At 34.9% G+C, this 21531-nt stretch overlaps 1 protein-coding gene across 9 annotated transcripts in view; it reads left to right on the top strand.

Annotated features, from left to right (window-relative positions):
• rapgef6 (Rap guanine nucleotide exchange factor (GEF) 6) overlaps window positions 1–21531 on the top strand; it is an 87297-nt gene that overhangs the window by 752 nt on the left and 65014 nt on the right. For 8 of the 9 annotated variants that reach the window (XM_051092790.1, XM_051092780.1, XM_051092789.1 and 5 more), the window contains exons 2-5: window positions 14104–14174; window positions 15887–15943; window positions 16834–16917; window positions 20627–20696. In XM_051092790.1, coding sequence (XP_050948747.1) covers window positions 14104–14174; window positions 15887–15943; window positions 16834–16917; window positions 20627–20696 — 282 coding nt within the window. Of the gene's footprint in view, window positions 1–14103; window positions 14175–15886; window positions 15944–16833; window positions 16918–18374; window positions 18712–20626; window positions 20697–21531 lie in introns of those variants that run through there. The other variant, XM_051092785.1, reaches the window with a different exon arrangement.

Below are 21531 nucleotides of genomic sequence, written 5' to 3'. Positions count from 1 at the left end.
GCAGCTGCTCCACAGACTGGTTCTCAGTGAAGTAACGTTAGAGTAAAACTGCAGTAATTGATATGTAAACATAAGATCAAAGTGTGAACATTTGGAAGAAGTTCCTTGTCTCAAGTCATTTATTAATGACAGAAATCAATGAAACTTTACGGCATTCCAGCGGTGCAGCCGGACACTCCAGACCGCGGGCTGTGTCTCAAACCCTAGTGAGCTGACTGACTAGACATCGACTAGCATTTCTGGGCCTCGCGGTCTAAAAAAACCTACTGAAACAATTTATATGCTGACACTGGCGGGACTGAATGACAGTGCTGCTTTGACCTCTTTCAGTGTGTGTACACTGTAAGGTGATTCACACATCTGGATCAAAGCTGAAGAAAACAGCTGAGCAACACTGCACAAACTAGTTTAGACTTTCACGTTGACATAACAGCAGCAGCATTAGCTTTTTGGCTACTTGATTTCGTTTTTGGATTTTCAAAGTAAAACTGGGTCATTGTGTTACAAGCCTGTCATAAATTTGGCCTATAGGAATATCAGTTCAAAGTGCAAAGGTTTGCTGTATTACAGAGCTCAAAAATAAGACTATTTTTTTATTTACATTTTGAAGTATTTCTCATACAGATCATTATGTGCTCTCTAGACATACATTTAGAGAATATATTGACATATTGTGTTCCCTTCAATTTAAAAATAAAAATAATAATCTTTTTTTACAAAAATGATCTATATTGCAGCTACACAAATTTGAAAAAAATGACCCACTTTTAAAAATATATATATATTTTTATTGGAAATATTTACACATTTGTCATAAAATGTTTTATTTCCAACATTTTTTGTGAGTTGAAATAATTGTTTTTCTGGAAATTATTTATATTGCAACCAAATAAATTTGATTAAAAATGACCCACTTTTTAAAATATAAATATATTTTTACTAGAAATATTTACATTTGTCATAAAATGTTTTATTTTCTACATTTTTGTGAATTAAAGCTTAAAATGATCTATACTGCAACTACATATATCTGATTAAAAATTATCCACTTTTTAATATATATGTATATATATATAGAGAACAAAATAATATATATAATTTAAATAATTGTTTTTCTGGAAATGATCTATATTGCAACTTTGATTAAAAAGGATCCACTTTCTAAAAATTATATATTTATTTTTTATATTAATTATTTTTTGCTAAAGATATTGACAGTTTTCATAAAATGCTTTATTTCGAACATTTTTGTGAATTTAAATATTTTTTTTGCTGGAAAATATCTATATTTCAGCTACATCAATTTGATTAAAAATCCACGTAAAAAAAAAAAAAAAAAAAAATAATATATATATATATATATATATATATTTTTTTTTTTTTGCTAGAAATATTTACATTTTTCATAAAATGTTTTATTTTAAACATTTTTGTTAATTTAAAAAATTGTTTTTCTGGAAATTATCTATACTGCAACTACATATATTAGATCAAAATTTATTTTTAAAAGCTTTTTAAACACTTCTTTTTAAAACATTTTTGTTATACTTTTATTTTATGAAATGTATTTCCATTTGTGAATAATTGTTTTTCTTTACAAAAAGCTGGAAATTGTTTATATTGTTGTATTGTAACTACATACATTAAAAAACTGGTTTGTATTTTTTCGCATATCCTTAAAGATGTTTTCAAGGCCATTGCAAGGCATTTTTGTGATTTCAGTCAAACCTCATCTCTGTTAGCCAGTTAGATATCATGCTCTTGGTGACATATTAGCAGGATTTGCAACAACGTAACACATCTGAAACAGAAAACTAAAGGTTTGTAATGTGTAAAAAGAGGTTTTTAGTGGCAGTGAAAGGACCCAAAACTGTGCCACCCTTGTTGTGGAGTTTCATAAAGCAGGTCACTTCTTAACCATTTTGGGAAGTGAGATTAAATAACCAAGAGAAGCTGGTCTAGCACAGGCCATCTGCGCTTCATTGAGAGAATTCACTGTCTCTCATGTCTTTCTCTAGATTGGTGAGTGTGTGTTTACAGGTAGTGAGCAGCATTGTGGGTGTGTGCGCTTTCTTTCCGATTGTCTGAGTGCAGTGAAAGCTGCTGATCAGACTAACAAACTCAAACTGCACCAGCTCCCATTGCTCTGATACTCTGAAGTTTCCAGATGGGTCCAGATGGGTGTGTCGAGTATTACGTAAGAGCAAAACAAATATTCCTTGTCTCAATTTCCATAGCATTATGCCGCCCGCCTCTTCCCTCAGGCTGGTTTGCCTGATGGGAGCTTGATGGTTCGCTCAGATGTGGTGAACTGCCGAAGACAGGACAGGCTCAAAACAAACGTTGTGGCACTAATAAAATCCTCAAAATCCAGCAGTCGGTTGCATAAAATCCTTCATGGTCAGGAAACTCTTAGTGATAGTTTACTCCTAAGTGCTGTTTTAGCTCAAGGGATTATGTGCAGATATTTATAAACAATAGAGGTCCTGTGAAGTTTTTGTGAGTGTGCTTTTAAACCGATTTTGCTTGTGAACATTTTACTAGCGTAGACGCGGAGTTGCTCCATTCAGTTTAAAGTAAGTTTGTATTCAGCAGGTTCTTTTACATGTGTAAAATGTTGTCGAAGTTCTGAAAAAAATGACTGAGTGCACCTTTAGTTACCAGATTAACTTCATAACATTGTATTACAAAATAAGCATAAACTACTAAGGTATTCTCTTAATTATAACAGTCATTAAGCATATGCTTGTTACAGTTTGTGCTCCTAAATGCCATTGGAACATCTATTTAAATTTTTCTGGTTTCCTGTTTTTTCACTTTTAATTTTTCTGCACTCTGTTTTAATGGTTAAATTAAATAATTAATTTAATTTAAATATTACTCAAAAAGCATGACTAATTAATTGAAATCATATATATTTTTCATGATTTTATTGTTTAATTACACTTACTTTAAATTGTTTTTTTTAAAGAAGTCTCTTCTGCTCACCAACCGTGCATTTATGTGATCCAAAGCAAAAAACAGTAACATTTTTTATATCTTCGCTATTTAATATTTAAATAAACTTTTCAGCATCATTACTCCAGTCTTCAGGGTCACATTATCCTTCAGAAATCATTTGCTGATTTGCTGTTCAAGAAACATTTATTATTAATATATAAAAATATGAGTACATTTTTTTTCAAGATTCTTTGATGAATAGAAACATCCAAAGATCAGCATTTATCTGAAATGAAAGAACTTTATGACATAATACACTATACCATTCAAAAGCTTGGAGTCAGTGTAATTTTCTTTTTTCGGGGGAAAGGAATTATTACTTTTTAAGAAATTAATACTTTTATTTAGCAAGGATACTTTAGATTGATCAAAATTGATGATAACAATGTTTATAATGTAGAAAAAAGATTTCTATTTTTAGATAAATGGTGTTCTTCTGAACTAACTGAATTACTCAAAGAGACCTAAAAAAAATCAGCAGCAAATCAGAATATTAGAATGATTTCTGAAGAATCATATGACTGTAATAATGATGGAAAATCATGACATTTAAAAAAATATTCAAATAGAAAACAGTTATTTTTAATAGTAAAAATATTTCAGAATTGTATTGTTTTTGTTGTACTTCATATCAAATAAATGCAGACTTGGTGAGCAGAGGAGACTTCTTTAAAACATTAAAAATCTTACTGTTCAAAAACATTTTGACTGGTAGTGTATTTTCTCACTTTTTTTAACAAAATGAGATTTAAAACACATTATAGAATAGAAAAAATGCTGCACATTTCTTTGTGAAATTGAAATATCTTTTATGTCAAATAACAACGCAAAGAGAAATTTTAAAACAAATCTCAAATCAAATAAACAAATAAATTAATCATACAAATAAAAAGCAGAAAGTGCGTTTGAAGCAAAACCAGAATGGTCTGACTTCAGCTACATATAGACGGGCTGACTGAGATGCAAATTCACTCTTTGACAGCAGGTCAGAGGGTTGAATCACATATTTTAATCGTTTTTTACCCAGCTCAGTGTGCATCATTACATCCCTATTAAGGGGTTATGACATCTGTTGCACTGTGCAATCAAAGGGCCCTAAAATTATTTTGGACCCCACTTTGTAAACCTGTGGTGTCAGAGACTGAACACCGTCAGTTTGTCCTCTCGTGCTCAGCGGGGACTCACTGAAACCCCGTCATCCCATTAGTGATTCTCTTTGAGCGGCCCACACCCGTGGAGCTCCTGACCTCACCAAACCGCCACATGCTTTATTTTTAATTGCAGTGGTGCGTCTTCACCGAGTGCAGAACATCACCCGATCAATCTGATCTACTGTGTTCAGTTCTGTAGCTGCAGATCCTGCTGAATGCTTATCAGATGCTTCTGCTTTACTAGGTCAGCCTTAGGGGGTCTTAACCAGTTCTGCAACTAACTGGGGAGAATTCAGTTAACGCCATGCAGTCTGACAGAAAGATGCTGATTAGATTTTATTTCGACTGACTAAAGTCCATTATCCACTGCTGAATTCCAGGACCGTTGTACGTTTACACTGACTTTCTTATACTGAAACTTTTTGCAGCCCTTCAGTAGAATAACTAACAAATATTCAGTGAATGTGGCTGTGACTTGAGTGCAAAATTTGATTAAAATTTTAGGCATTAGTTTGTCCCTCCTATCATACACGAGCAGGATGTTGTGTGCTAGGTTATTGTTGAGCCACACTGTGTGTGTGTCAGGCCTTTCATCATAAGAAAACACTGAATCACTTACTGTTGTGACAGAAAAGCAATGAGTCAAACTCATTCAGCTGCTTGTCATGTGACTTTCTCATATTGAGCATGTTTGAAGCTCAAGAGCTGTCAGAAATTTGAATCCGAATTTTACAGGTTGGAACTGCTGGTTTGTCCATTAGACTTAAGAGAGCACAAGCGACTAAACACCAAATAAATCACTGCATCTAAATGTTTAATCAAGGCAGTAGAATAACACGACTGTCTGTTATAAAAGAGCATTGTGTTTATATGCATAGTTTAATGCAAAGCACATACCTGACAGGTAACAAAAGTGCTGTTTTGATGTAGAAGTATGCAATATTTATTGTCTGTGATAATATTGTTGTTTTAATGATACGCAAGCTGACAATTATCTCACTTTGAAAAAACCTACAAAACACTATTGGAAGTCCAAAAGCATTCACCTGTGATGAAGCAGTCAGAATGCAGTCAGAATGTCTCTATAATTAAGTCAATCATCCATTCATAAAGACAGTTACTTGCTTTGTTTCTAAATGAATCAGCCATTTTGAACAAATCGTTTGAATGAATGATTCGGCGTATTGCTCATTAAAATAGGGACCAACTACTGGTGGTTTTAGTGTCCTATTTATTACCGGCCAAGGTTCTAGCACAAAAACACACTCAGCTAAATTTTGTTTATTTATTGTTATAGACAACAATCCCTAAAAATATTGAGATGTAAATTATTGTCAACATCGCTCATCCCTGTTTTGATTACATGAACTCATTATCAGAAATATAATGGAAAAAAACTTTAACAGACAGCATTTTATATTATGTAAACATGAAAAAATTAAGAAACCAAAATGAAGAAAGTTAAAAAACCCAACAATGTGCACTTTTAAAGGAGAAGTCTACTTTCAAAACAATGATTCACATATAATGTACTCACCCCCTTGTCATCCAAGATGTTCATGTCTTTCTTTAGTTGTAAAGAAATTATGTTTTTTGAGGAAAACATTTCAGGATTTTTCTCCATATAATGGCCTGATATGGTGCCCCGATTTTGAACTTCCAAAATGCAGCTTAAATGCGGTTTCAAACGATCCCAAATGCAGTTGTAAACGATCCCAGACAAGGAAGAAGGGTCTTATCTAGTGAAACGTTTGATTATTTTCATTAAAAAAATGCAATTTAAATACTTTTTAATCTCAAATGCTCATCTTGCCTTTCTCTCCCTAAACTCTGTGTATTCTGACTCAAGTATGTCAAAAAAACCCAATCGTATTTTCTCCCTCAACTTCAAAAATTATTTCACGTCATCCTACATCGCTGCAGAAGTACTGACCCAGTCTTTGCAAAGTGAACATGCAAAGAAGATCAAACACCCTTAACAATAAAGGTAAAACAGTGATATAGGATGATTTTGAAGTTGAGGAAGAACATGAGATGGGAGTTTTTTGACATACACTAACTGTCATGAACTGGAACAAAAACAGTCCAGTCCAGGCAGAGTAAGACAAGACGAGCATTTGGCATTAAAAAGTATATAAATTGTATTATTTTTATTAAAATAACCGATCGTTATGCTAGATAAGACCCTTCTTTCTCAGCTGGGATCGTTTACAACCGCATTTGGGATGGTTTGAAGCCGCATTTAAACTGCATTTTGGAAGTTCAAAATCATATCAGTCCATTATATGGAGAAAAATGTGAAAATGTTTTCCTCAAAAAACAATTTCTCTGTGACTGAAGTAAGAAAGATGAAACATCTTGGATGACAAGGGGGTGAGTACATTATATGTGAATCTTTGTTTTGGAAGTGGACTTCTCCTTTAAGGGGCCGTTCACATAAAAAATATTATATACATTTTCTTGAATACTAGACGTTGTATTATACAATGAAATATTACAATATTAAAATTTATTTTTATTTATTCATTTTCATATTTTTATTTAATAAAAATGATTATATTATTCATAGCAGTCATTTGTTGTTATTATTACTTTTATTAATAATAATAATAATAATGATGATGATTATTATTATTGTCATTTTATAGTCATATTGATTTATATAATTGTAAGTCCTATTAATTTTTGTAAACAAGCTCTACAAACAAGCACAGAAAAGCTACTTGTTACACATCAGATTGAGGCTGTAAACTGATTCCATGTTGAACTACAATGCCAGTGGGTCATGTATGTCCATAAGCTGTGCTGGTAAAGGACAAAAACAACATAAGAGGACAGAGAATGAGGTCAAACCTGAAATGTCAGTTTTGTTTTGTTTTGTTTTGATCTCGAGGCATGCTGGGAATGTGAGTGGCTCTTTTTACAAATCTTTTTGATACATTGTGGAGTCCATTCACCAATTTCCCATTAACTACCTCCTAGAAACTTCAAGACAAAAACAAAAACAAACATATTATTACGTTAAAGTGATAGTTTGGTTTGCACAGAGTAAAGCTTGATCTGACTTAGGTCTGTTTTGAATATTGTAACACTATGAGGTGTTTTAAGAGCAATGGTCAGTTACATATTTGTACAGTTAATTAAAATGTCTCTCATATTTATGTATTACAACAATACAGCAGTGATGCTAATATATTGTTTGACATTTTCAAAAACTGAAATGACTACTGTATGATTGCAAAAGCTAAATAATTTATCAAAGTGAAATAGTCAATGATTAGTCGATTAATTGTTCTAATAATTGTTAGATCAATTAATGAATTAACTAACAATTATCAGTCAAGACATTAATACTTTTATTTGGCAAAGACAGACATTTATAATGTTACAAAACATAAAACAAAAATAAAAACATTCTGAAAAATAAAATGTATTGTGGTTTCCATAAAAATATGAAGCAGCACTTTCGCATTGATAATATCTTGAGCTGCAAATCAGCATATTAGAATGATTTCAGAGAACATATTAACATATAAAACCTTTAATTTAAATTATAATAATATTTCACAATTTTTACTGTATTTTTAATCAAATAAATGCAGCCTTGGTGAGCAGACGAGGCTTTATTTAAAAACTGGTGAATCGTGAATAATCATATGATGTTCTGCAGGTCAGTAAAGAAGCATCAGACACGGCTTTTCTCAATGCGATGTGAGGAGTGAAACTGAACACAGATTCACCGGCTCGCTAATCAGTACTGAACCAACTGTGTGAATGAATTCAGAGCTGCATTAAACTCTCCTGACAGTTGGTGTGTGACTCTGAATTTGATTCATTGTGACTGTAAGTCTTGTGTAAATACATCTGTGACACTGGAGCGTGAAAATGTGTGACCTGCTCGGTGTGTCTGCCATGTAGGCTTTAGGTGAGATATCACCATTATTTATAGAGACATTAATGATAAGCACTAGCGAAGGACTGCATTGTTTACATGCATCAGAGGATGGCTGTTTTAGTGTTGAATTATCATAGTAATCATACAGTTGTTTTCAGTGAATTATGTGGGTGAAAAGCTTTTTGTCGCCTCATAATCACACAACGGGCTCAAGTGTGTCTAGGACTGAATGCAAATGCGTGTACACATATGCAGCTACAGCTTACACATTTGTATTTGTGACTCAAAAGGTCCTGTAAACTGGAAACTCTGTACCATACTTTCTCATTGTAATACAGTTATGTATTGCAGTTGTGACGTGTTTTTTCCTCTCAAGAACGTGGGACTTTTTAAAAAAAAAATACCATAGTGGTGTGCCACTGTATTGCATTAATGTTCAGTGGGTTTTACAACCAATTTGCTTTATGTTGTGACATGATTTATATGTATTTCATCACAAATCCGTCAATATATTGATGCCAGCAGACGTTTACCACAAATGCTTTCTCTGATTGAGACAGGATTCTTAAATCTTAAATTGTACCACTGCAGACTGTATACAACACATGGTTCATGTCATGGTGGTCTGCTTGATCCTGATCATTGGACTGAGCATTTAGCGCTGCGGTGCATTGTGGGAACGTATTGTGACAAGTCAGAGCACGTAGGGAGTGTGTGCTTTGCATATCACGTTTCACATGTCATTCAGTGCACTAGTGCTATTCCTGTAGCCTGCGGCTCTGAAGCATCTGCATCATAGTGTTGGCAAAAATATGAATTTTTTGTATTCATATCGATACTGAAAATATTTGAAACTGTTTCAGTACTCATTTTGTGTAGTACTGATACATCGATACCACTTTATTGCTCTCTGTTCTCCTTGACAGTGAGTTGACACACAGAGTACTATAATGAAATAAGTATGTAACTGGGTCCTCCAGTAAGAGGCAATATTTGCTCCCAGCAGTGAATTTCCAGGGGCATTTTAACCTCTATAAGAGCCATTTTTTTTAAACTAATTGTCTTATTAAATGTAGATGTGTTGTTTTTTATGTCAGAAACTTTAGTTACTTCAGTCAAGCACAATACTACAGACCATTAACATTTTTTTTTCAACATCAGTTAAAGACTTTTTTTACACTGCAAAGGGGAAATTGTCAGGATCAGTAAGATTGTTTATGTTTTTTAAAGAATTTTCTTTTGCTTATCAAGCTGCATTAGTTTTATTAAAAATTCAGGAAAAACAGTAATATCGTGAAACATTGTTGGAATTTAAAATAACGGTTTTCTTTTTCAATAATCTTTAAAAATGTATTCTTTGATGCAAAGCTGAATTTTCTGCATCATTACTCCAGTATTTAGTGTCACATGATCCTTCAGAAATTATTCTAATAATAATTCTGTTTTTTAAACTTATTATTTATTTGAAGAATCCTGAAAAAAAAAAAAAAAAAAATATATATATATATATTGTCACAGCGTGGTGGTTTGCGGGGAATGAGGAGTATGACGAGGAGGTCCAGAATATGCACATTTATTTAATAATCCACAGAACGAGCAGGAACGGACAGGAACAGCAGGGAATCCAATGAAAACAGACACAACAAGACTTAGAATAAACAGGAGAGACATAAACAGACTGACAATGACTTAAACAATAACCAACAACCAAACTGTGAAAACAACCAAACTTATATACAAGGACCAATCAGGGGAAGACAGGTGTAATCGATTAAACAGTGATGTAATAATTAGAGACGGAACAGGAAGACCAAATAAGGGCATACACAGGGAAAAACACACAAAACAGTCCACAGGGGTGTGACATATATATATATATACACACACGCACACACACACACACATATATATATATAGTTTTTTTTTTTTTTTTTTTTTTACCTGTGAACCTGTTAATAAATAATAAGTTTAAACAACAGAATTTATTCAAAATATTGTAACAATATTTATTCGAAATCTTTTGTAACAATATAAACTGCCATTCCGTAAGTTTGGGGTCATATTGTTTTCTTTTTTCTTTTGAAAGAAATTATTACTTTTATCTAGCAAGGATGATATGAAGTGATAGTAAAGACTTATGTTGTTAGAAAAGATTTCTATTATGAATAATTGTAATAATATAAGCACAGGCCAAATCTAATGTTCACAGATATTTATACATGCACATATATATATGCCATAAATATGACAGATGAGCGGGAAAAGTAATGTGACTGAAACAGATGAATAAGGGATTTGTGTTTGTATCGTGAGTGGTTGTTTTCACCGTTACGTCTGCAGATGAAGAGTGATTGCGTAATTTTCCATCTTCACCATGGCAGCGGGAAGGTTTGTGTTTCCCGTTTGGTTTAGCATGGCACGGCTCCTGCCCTCTTGACTTTCCATGCCACACGGCACTTTCCTTCCGTCTGTGCTGTCATCGCTATTTTTACTCATTATTCTCCTGATGAAAGTCAGTGCTCACGCTCCTCACCGGGAGTGTGATGAGTTTAGCAGGAGACAATCATGATGAAAACACTTTGACAGGCCCCGATATACATGACCAATGACATGCATGCTGCAGAATGTGTCATCACAGGGGGTTCTGGGTGCTTTCTCACTGGCCAAACTTCTGCTTTCAGTGTGCAGATGTGGGATTTTTGACCTTGTGGTCCAGCAGGCAAAACTGCTGCATCTGATCACATAGTAAAGCAACAGAAGCAAAATTACAGGGATTCTTTTAGGTATTTTTTTCACAACTAAGTGGTACATTTCACAACTAAGGGTGTTTTCACACCTGCCTCATTTATTTCGGTTGAATCGCACTAGAGTTCGTTTTCCCTCTTAGTGCGGTTCGTTTGGGCAGGTGTGAATGTAGCAATCGCACTCGAGTGCGCACCAAAAGTGGACTAAAGAAGCGTACCGAGACGCTTTTTAAACGAACACTGGGGCGGTTCAGTTGTAGTGAGAAAGCAATCCGATCCAATGGACCAGTGAACCAGGCTTTATCACACTGTTTAATGGGTAATTACGGTTCCATGAACAGCAGTAGCTTTGTTGTTTTGCTAATACCACTTAAAATGGACCTGTGTCTGTCTGCGCCATTCAAAATCAAAACGCGCCTTTTCATTTTATAATGCCGTCTTACTGCTCTGTTTGTAGTAGGTGTGTTTTAAAAATGTTTTCCTGACAAATCCTGGCTTCCTGCTCAAAATTATAAATGAATATAATGATACCAAAAAAAAAAAAAAAAAATGCAACAATAAGCCCGCAAAGCTGTTGTTGTTCCATCCTGACAGATGAAAGCTGACAGCTGAGCGGAATCCTGGAAAAAAAAAAGTGAAACTTTGACCAATGAGAGGACAGTTTACCCACACGTAACTTGTATTAACACATTTGGGCCGTTTAGAAACTTTCACTGTGTGAAAGCGAACCGCACCATGAATAAAAAGCAACACTGTAGTAATTTTACCCCCTGTTTCAGAACAAAGCAATCGATCTACAGGTGTGAAAGCACCCTAAGCATGGTCTTATGCTTTCTTTAGTTGTACATATTTTCTGTCTTACATGCATAGTCACTGTTACGTACAAAAACACGATTATAGCGTGTAATTACAACATTTAGTTTAATCGCCAAAACACAACTGTATGATCTTCTTTAAATTTAGTACATTCCTTTAATCAGTTCTTTCAGTGGCAAACAATGTTTTTACACGTTTCTACATGTTTCAGATATAATTTACAAATTCCAAATCTCTCTTTCTGTCAAGTTCAAGTGCAACTTGAGCTTTACTGTTATTCTGCTATTCCATGTACACAGGTACCTCACAGGACCATATATATACAAAAGCAAATATTAAAAAACTAATCAAACTTTAATGAAAATAAAAAAAATATTCGCTAGATAAGACCCTTCTTCCTCGGCTGGGATCATTTACAACCATATTTGGGATCGTTTGAAGCTGCATTTTGGAAGTTAAAAATCAGTGCACTGTATCAGTCCATTATATGGAGAAAAATGCGGAAAAGATTTCCTCAAAACCTTAATTTCTTTTCGACTGAAGAAAGAAAGACATGAACATCTTGGATGACAAGGGGGTGAGTACATTATATGTGAATCTTTGTTTTGGAAGTGGACTTCTCCTTTAAAGCGTCCAATTGACATTTCTGAGAGAGAGAAAGAGCAAACACATACAGTAATGGGCGTAAACGAGTTTGGGAACTAATAAAGTTTTGGAACTGTAATGAGCAACATCTTTCCTATGATGAAAAGTACCAGGTATGCTTTAGCATTCACTCCTTTTTAAGGTTCCATTTTGTGAGAGCATGTCATGTTTTTGGTCCGTTTAGATGTTTTGGTCCATGTGTGTTCATATATCTGTTGAGCGGACTGAAATGGTGGATCTCGGTCTGCTTGTTTGTTTGTCGTATTTACGACTGAAAACTACTGTGTGCGACTATGAAAAAATATTTAGGACCATGTGCGACTGACCTGATCAGCATATGTGTTTTCGCTGAGAGGAGCTTCAAAGACATATCTTGTCTCACTATAACACTATTGCCTGATTTTGCTCTATTTCATCGTCAAAAATCATCTGAAACAAGTCACAACTGAGCCGCTGTGCATCTCCATTCAAACACAGCGGTGTTTTGTATATAAATGAACGTGCGTTTTTAAAGGAATCTAGTGAGTCAATGATTCAATTTCCCATTCATAAAGACATTCACCTGCTTTATTCCTTAATGATTCAGCTGTTTGAACGAATCAAATGAATGAATGATTCAGTAATTAAATCAGTGACTTGCCACCTATTGGCAGTTTTACTTTTATTTTTAAAGTATCTTTTCAGTTATTTAAATCATTTAATATTTCTATATTCAAATTTTTAGCTTTAAAACATTTATTTCAGCATGAATTTATGAATTTGATTGCAATCATGCCACCTCTGAGCCTCATTAAACATATGAAAATACATCTATAAGCCACTTTTGTGTTCCTGTGTGCCACCTCTGTTGTACAAATTAATTTTGTTAATACTGATTTCATTTGATTGGTAACTTATTCTTCTTTTACTTGTTCTTATTCTGTTGCCTTACTGGAGCAGCGATCATGTAAGTGTATTCAAGGTTATGTTTCAAATGCTAGGAGTGATGGGTAGATGTTGTTTTCAGTTCAGATGTTGGTTCACTCGCCCATGTTTCTGAATGGGCGTTTTGTAGTGAAGTGCACAATGGCCGTTCTGTCCAGTCATGAGTTGAAGTGCGGTGCGGTGGTGGCAGCAGCATCATCTGTTTGCACATGTTTCTCGTATTGTCTGTGCTGTTTGATCTGTTTTGTTCTGTCTTTGTCTGTATTACCCTATGGCAGTGCTGTGATGTGACACTCTTGAATCACTCTTGAATGGCATTGTCTGAAAAGCCTTTCAAGGATTTTACTAGAATCTAGAAGTGATACCCAAGTATTGATATGGATTTTAAAAGCAAGAGACTGGTATATCAAATGCAACCTTACCTGATAAGATTAATATAGTTACATTTGGATGGAAATGATGAGTATATGTAGGTAATGCACAACACTACCTGTTTACATACACAGGAACAGTTTGACCTTTAACGACTGCGCCATATTGTCACAATGTTGCTTAATAATCAGTGGTTTGCCTTAAAAAAACACCATGAGATGAAGCTAGTAATTGATACTAATGATTTCTCAGTGGAGCTTGTAATAGAAATATCTCTAATTCAGTGTATTACTGCTGTTTACTGGTCACAGTCATGTTTGATATGCATCTGAATTATTCTTAACAGTTTTGAATTAAGTGTTAGTATTGTAATATTACACTGTAAAATGCACCATCATTTTGCTTCAGCATGTTATTTTGGTTCAAGGCACATTAAAAATAGTGGCAATCCAATCAGCCAATCACAGTATGAACAAATGGTCCTGATAGAAGCTGAGGAAGTGCTACGAGAGCGTCAGGTGTGGCTCACTGATGTGTGTGTGTTTATCTTGTTTAGGACCTGAACACCATCTACACTCGTCTGTACCACATGGATGTGCTGTGTCACCTCAGAGAACATCAGCTCAGGTGAGTCTGACCCCAACATTGTGGCCTCCTGTGATCGGTGACAGACAGCAAACATACGTGGCATCACAAAGGGTGCTTAACCTGTAGAAAATGATGTCTGTGTCAACCTTAGGATGTCAAATGAAATAGTATATGGTTACATTATAGTTTGAGACCTATTCTTGCTATTAACGAACTATTAACTATGACTTTTGTCTCACTAAAGTCCTAATTCCTTGCTGTTTATTAATAGTTAGTACAGTAGTTGTTAAGTTAGGTATTCTGTGGGATTAGGGATGTAGATTAAGGTCATGCAGAACATGTACTTTATAAGTACTAAGAAACAGCCAGTATGCTAGTAATATGTACGCTAATAGGAAACTGGTTAATAGTAAGAACTGGTCCCTAAACTGAAGTGTTACTTATGTGAGGATGTTTTGTTTTATGTTAATTTATGTTTGCAATTGTTGCAACCTAAAATGTAGGCCAAATGTGTTTAAAAACTATTTAAAACCCCCTGATAAAAAGCGAGCATCATGAATTAATAAAAAGAAAAGAAAAAATAATGCCAGAATGCGTAACAGTAATAATTAAAACATGACTTGAAAATCACTGCAACATCATGTAAAAAAAGATGAAATTATTATATTGGTTTTTATCGTAGTTAAATGCATCTGACAAGGTTATAGTCTCAGAGGTGGGACAGACCAAAATCAGCTAATATAAGGGCGTGTTTAATACCAGCTAATTGTTCTGAAATATTACAATTTAAAAATGTTTTCTATGTGAATATATTGTAAAATGTATTTTACAAGGATCCTTCAGATCCTTCAGAAATGATTCTAATATGCTGATTTGCAGCTAAAGAAACATTTCTGATTATTAGCAATGTTCAAAATATTTGTGCTGCTTCATATTTTTGTGGAAACCACAATGCATTTTATTTTTCAGGATTATTTGAGATATGAACGTTAAAAAGAACAACATTTATTTGAAAAATAAATCTTTTAAAACATTATAAATGTCTTTAGTGTCACTTTTGATTCATTTAATGCATCCTTGATGAATAAAAGTGTTCATTTCTTAAAAATAAAATAATACAAATGTAATAACGCCAAACTTTTGTGTACACTGCCTTCCAAAAGTTTGGAAACGCCCTAGAAAAGTGGGGGTTTGGACAATATTGGCATGAATCCTTTTTAATTTGTGATAATTTTGCACTGATAAGGGACAACACAAACTACGAAAACATATTTTATTACATAAACAGTTTATACATAGAAAAAACTTCAAAAACATCAAAATATCCAGCAGCTATTACAGCTCTTCATAATCTGGGCCTAAATTGATTGTATTCTAAACTTAATTTGCAATCAGTTGTTGAAGCTATTAAGGTGTGCTGACCCAAAAATCTTTTAAAAACGGTTTAAAGTTTAAACCAGTAACCAGGCATCACAGCTGGCAAAGGGGCATTTCTGACTTTGACGTGTATATATTGCCATTATTATGTCATCAAACTGAAAATTATTATTGCTGGTCTTCAATGATAATGTCAAGTTACTTTAATGTATTTGCACCAAAAAATGATAAGGATTTATGCTGATATCGTCCAAAATCACACTTTGCCAGGGGTGTTTCCAAACTTTTGAAGGGCAGTGTGCATTCACTCTCAGCTGATTATGGGGTTCACAGCAGTTCTGTTTTTCTGAGTTCAGTTGTTCTCTGTGTTACAGGTCCATGTGCATGACGGCCAGGTACGAGCGCTATGAGGCTAACCATGTTCTCTTCTAGTAAGTACATCTCTGCATGTTATTAGAGTTGACAGCACATACTGATAGATAGCAGTTGACATATTTAACAAAAACAAATAAAAATACTGCAACTAAAATTTGAGTGAATACAGAAAATATAATATACATAATATACTTTGAATTCAAAACATTAACAAAACTATAAAGACTGAGACACACCAGTCCAATTGTCAGTCATCGGGTCGTCAGCGAGCATCTGTCGGGCTAGTTTGTTTAGTTTGTTTCACACATCGGTTCTCATCAGGCTCACGTTGATGGCAGTTTGCCTGATTAAGCATGCTGAATAGGCGTTGTGCCGTCGGTGAGAGCGAGAACTCAGACTGGATGTTCAGTTTAGCGTAGTCCACAAGAATTAAAGCGAAAGTAAGTAGGTAAACAAGACAGCACAGATAGAAGGCTGTTCTAATGTAATGTTATCTTAACCGAGCATTCCAACATGTGAATATTTTCATAACAACATGAGCCACTTAAAATGAAGAAAGTTATCAACATGACTGATATTCAAAATCATATGCAAGGGTGGTTTTGTTTACATTTCATAAGTCTGCATATATCTCGTATATCCTTGTTTCGATTTTTCCTTTTGAATGATGATTATAGACTATTGACATATAGACATGCAAGTTCAGAACACACATGCTAGTTTGCAGTCAGCTGTGGTCTATGCAGTATGTCCACAAGAAGCTTTTTCCAGATGCAGCCAACAAACACCGTCGGCTTTCGTCACTGCTAGTTCTGTAAAGTTGGCTTGGTGTGTCCCGGGCTTAATAGTATATCATTGATACTAAAATTCCACCCCAGCAGACATCCTGATGTGTGACTGGCCTCATGTTTGATGACCTGTGTCATGTCCTGTGTTTGTATTCCAGTGCTGACAGCATCTCTACGTGCTGGTACGTCCTGCTGTCGGGCTCAGTGCTGGTCAACGAGCACATGTATCTGGCGCGATGCTGGTATGTACCTCACCTGAGCTGATGAATGAAATGTGTCTGACTGTGTGGTGAAGTGATGATGTCATTGGGGTTATGTATGTCAGCCAATGAGCAGGAGTTTCACTTTCTCAACATGCCTCTCGTTTCTCTTTAGTCATTTCAGCACGAGACTTCCAGACTGTTTAAAAAATGGTAACTAGTACTATATTCATTTTAGAGACAGCCAACTACAGCTGTACACTAGTAGACTATTTATCATTTAATCATGAAGTCAAGGTTTTATTTCAGCCTTGTTTATATGTCATGTTTTTATATTTCAACAACAAATTGGAGTAGAAAAATAATTATTACAAAATGAACATAAAATGTTATGTAGAATATGCTTATGCAGGATATGTGCTTAATAAGTGCTAATAAACAGCCAACATGTTAATAATAGGCATGCTAACAAGCAGCTAGTTAATAGTAAGAATTGGTCCCTATACTAAAGTGTTACCATAAAAATTCTGAATTTTTGGTTTTGGTCAGTTTTGGCCCTGAATTTAGAGTTTTAATGCATCACTATTTAAAACACTTTTGCAAAAGTGTAAATGTACTTTTTAAACTTTTATTCTTCACATTGCATCACAATTGCAAAACACCCCAGCTTAGCAGTATGCATTATTATTATTGTTATTATTATTATTTTTAAGACAGAAATATACTACTTTTGTAACACAGCTGCACTGTACAATAAAAACAAATATTTTATAACAAGCATAATAATTATTTTGCTTTGCAGATCATTTTACTTCAATAAAATTACAATATTTATGTCTTAATTTCTGCATTTGAGAGAGTTAATCCCTCTCAGTACAAATCTTTAAAATGCATTGAAGCATAAAATGCTGTAATCATCCGTCCACAAAAAGACTGGAAATTATATAAAGGTGAAAAAGCATAACTGGCTCAAGTTGCGTAAGTTTTTTGCACGTAAGTTTTTTTTTAGCCTGGTTCACATAAGAGTACCTAGAGATTTGGTTTGGCTCTCACACTGCACATAGTGTGACCCATTAAATATAACTCTAAAAAAATAAATTAATAATAGTGATATCACTGGACATTATTTATTTCATGTCAGTATGTATCAAAAGCAATGTTTTTCACATATAGTTAAATCATGAGAAGGCCCTGAAATGATTGATTTGTGTTTGTTTGATTTGATTTTTTTACATATATGAAGCCTCATGGTTGGAGCGTTTGTGTTCATTGTGGGTGTGTTTTGTCCTGAAACATGAAGGGAAGTGTGTTTGTGTGTGTTTGCTGACCTCTGCAAGGGTCGGTGGCAATGAGGAATGCGGAACTCATGCCACTAGAGTTTTCCAGCTGTGTGTGTCATGAACGCATTCAGACAGGAAGCAGCCCTCACCCCTCACTCCTGTGACCAGACCGTAAACACGCACACACACACACATGCGTGAAGATCGCAGCACAGAACCGGGAAGTTTGTTCAGTGATGAACCATTTCCCTTCAGGATTTGAGAATTCATGCTAAGTTTCTGAGCATAAAAATCATGATTTCTCGGAAATAAGAAGTTGTTCTACAGAACAGAAAAAGCTGATTGGAAATATTTTGGATGCTTTGAGCCGGTTTGACTGCATTGCTTGCGCTTTCGGGTTAAAGCCGTTGGTCCTCGAGCCATGGATAACTGACTCTCGTCGTAAAACATTGAGCTCCAGTAGCAGCACCTTATTCATTCTTAAAAGGCTGGTGGAGGTGTGAGTGAGCTGTACGTCTCACAGTCTGTGTCAGCATGCCGTTTGTCTCGTCTCACTGTGAGTAACAGTGGTTTTACTGTGACTTCTGAACATAAATCTGTGTACGTTGCATAGTGAGGTGTCCTCGCGTGTCGTGTAGTCTTAACTGCAGTTGCTGGCTGCTGCTGGTTTGTGGGTTCAGTGTCAGCACTTGTTGTCACGGACACACAGCTTTGCCATGTTTTTAACATCGTCAGTGTCAGGAAGAGAAAGTTTAGCTCAGAATCTCACTTCTGCTCATGTTGAGCACATTCAGCTCTCTGATGTCTTTATATCACTCATTCATATGCCTGTGCCTTATTTAATATATAAAATGTACAGGGAGTAATTCTCACTATGAACTAGTTACATACCTATTATTAACAAATTGGCTGTTTATTAGTACTTAGTACTTATGAAATTTGACATTTTTTAATTTGTGCCACAGTTACTAAGGTGTTGTAGGTGTTTTCTTCCTGTCTGGTGTTAAATTAATCCCATCTGGAATATACTACATTTGTACAGACAAATGTACTTATAAAAAAAGTAATTATAAAAACAAAAAACAATATAAAAACAAATATAAAAAAAAAATGACACAATATTTTGTCCATGTTTTAAACAATAAACCTACTTTTTAATATTAATTTAAATCCATAAAAACAAAAACTTTTTTTTTATTCATTAAATTTATTTTAATTATTTAAATGCTTTTTTTTTGGCAAGTAACAGTTAATTAAACCATTTAAACATAATCTAGAAAAAAATAAAATGGAAAACTCATTTCATAGGACCATAAAAATGTAATAAATTGTTATTTAAATTTTCAGTTAATTAGCTTTTTGATTCCCACAATTGAATTGGTAACACTTTAGTTTAACACAATTTAAATTGTGAACTAGTTGTTTATTAGCATACATATTACTAGCATATTGGCTGGTTATTAGTACTTACAAAGCACATATTAACGTCTTTATTCTGCATGATCATATTTTAGATCCCTTAATCCACCCCATACCTAAACTTAACAACTAAGCAGCAATTAGGAGTTTTATGAGTCAAATGTCATAGTTAGCAGTTAGTTAATTGTGAGAATTGGACCTCAAAATAAAGTGTGACCATTTAAGCATTAAAACTAAAAATGAAAAACAGAATTTGGACAGAAAAAAAAAAAAAATAATAATAAAAAAATAAAAAAATATCTAAATAAAATAAAATTATTAAAAAAATAATAATAGAATTTAAATACAATTTTTATTGGGCCCTAGTAAAGCAGCAGCACGCTCTCCTCAACAACATGCATAACTTAAGGAATGATTCATGTTTGGAGCACAAACGCACACACATACGTCACAATGAACAGCAGTACTAGTGAAGGCTGAGTTAGTCAACACCAGTAATGCGGGATATGGCGGTTAATGAGAGTTTGCATGAGATGACACTGGCACTGAAGCTGCAGTACTCATGCTTTCCACAGAGAGGAGCGCATGAGCTCGCAGTGAGAGTCGGGACGCTCCTGACAGCTCTTGCCTTCGTCTGACAGCAGGGTTCACTGGAGTGTGAAGAGATGTCAAAGCAGACCTGGCCTCTGACCCCCTCTGGCTGCACTCACACAATAATGACACTTCTGCACTGTGATCTGAGAGCTGAAACTGAGAGTCTGGTCCTGCCATATATTTAGAATATATTGAAAATATATTTTGACCAGGAAAAAAAGATTGCTGTATGGTAAATGTCAGTCAGTTGCTCTGGTTTTGTCCAAGCGGACGGTTTTTGGTCAAAATGAGCTGCAGTGCAGACTTTGTGCTTATAGTCTAAAGTCTGACTTCCATTGTTGAACAACTATGCGTTTCTCTCTGGAGTGAATGAATGTGTTTAACATGTCAGTTTGTGTGATTTATCCAAAGAGGTTCATGCTCTGATTCCCTCTCTCTGTTTCTCTTTGTCACTGCAGTTTCGGGACGCAGCGTGGAGGAAGACGAGGCTCTGAATGCATCACTTTAGAGCCGTCTGAGATGATTGTGGTGAGTGGCAATTTATACACACATCCCAGCCGTCTGCTCGGCCCAGACTGACTAAAGCAGACGTCCAATCACAACATGCTTTCTTAGTACACATGCCTGAACTGATTGTGGATGCTGCTTCAGCGCACGTGACAACTTCCTCTGCAACCACTTTCCCTTGTGGCGTACGTGACCTAGACCGCAGATAATGTCAAATGTCAACTTTAAAATTTCTTCAAATGAATATGCAATAAGGTCGGCCACATAAATAATATTTCATTCCGCATTTAGTAAATCCTTACAGTAGTTTTTTAATTCCAAAAGAGGGTTTGCACTGACACAAGCTGTTATTAAATCTGGCCACAACTGTTTAAGGGAACACTCCACTTTTTTTTAAAATAGGCTCATTTTCCAGCTCCCGGTCTAATCGGATTCAATGATCTATGCTAAGCTATGCTAAAAGTGCTACCACCAGACCCGGAGATCGTCTGAATGGATTCGAAAACGGTAAAACTCAACTGTTTAACTCAGGGGGAGTTGGAAAATGAGCCTATTTTCAAAAAAAGTGGAGTGTTCTTTTAAACAGTGGACTTGATCATTTCCGTAACAAGTGCTCTTTTTAAAAGTTTGCTGAAGGGTGTGTCTTTTTCACAAGGAGCAGTTTGACAGCCCTGGTTTAAGGTGACAAAATCAGTCACAGAGAAGAGCTTGTGAACGCCGGAGAGTTTGCGCGGGTAATAATATCGTCTCTTATCTTTTCGTTCTCCAGCGTGCAGGAAATGACCCATTATATGAGCTTTATCTTCCATGAGCTGATGGTCATGAACTCTGAAAATGAAAGCTCAGGGTTGATCTT

This window comes from Labeo rohita, chromosome 21 (assembly GCF_022985175.1).
Source record: "Labeo rohita strain BAU-BD-2019 chromosome 21, IGBB_LRoh.1.0, whole genome shotgun sequence".
Classification (NCBI taxonomy): Eukaryota; Metazoa; Chordata; class Actinopteri; order Cypriniformes; family Cyprinidae; genus Labeo; species Labeo rohita.
Note: the sequence above shows the minus strand (reverse complement) of the source record. Positions and strands in the feature narration are given on the sequence as shown.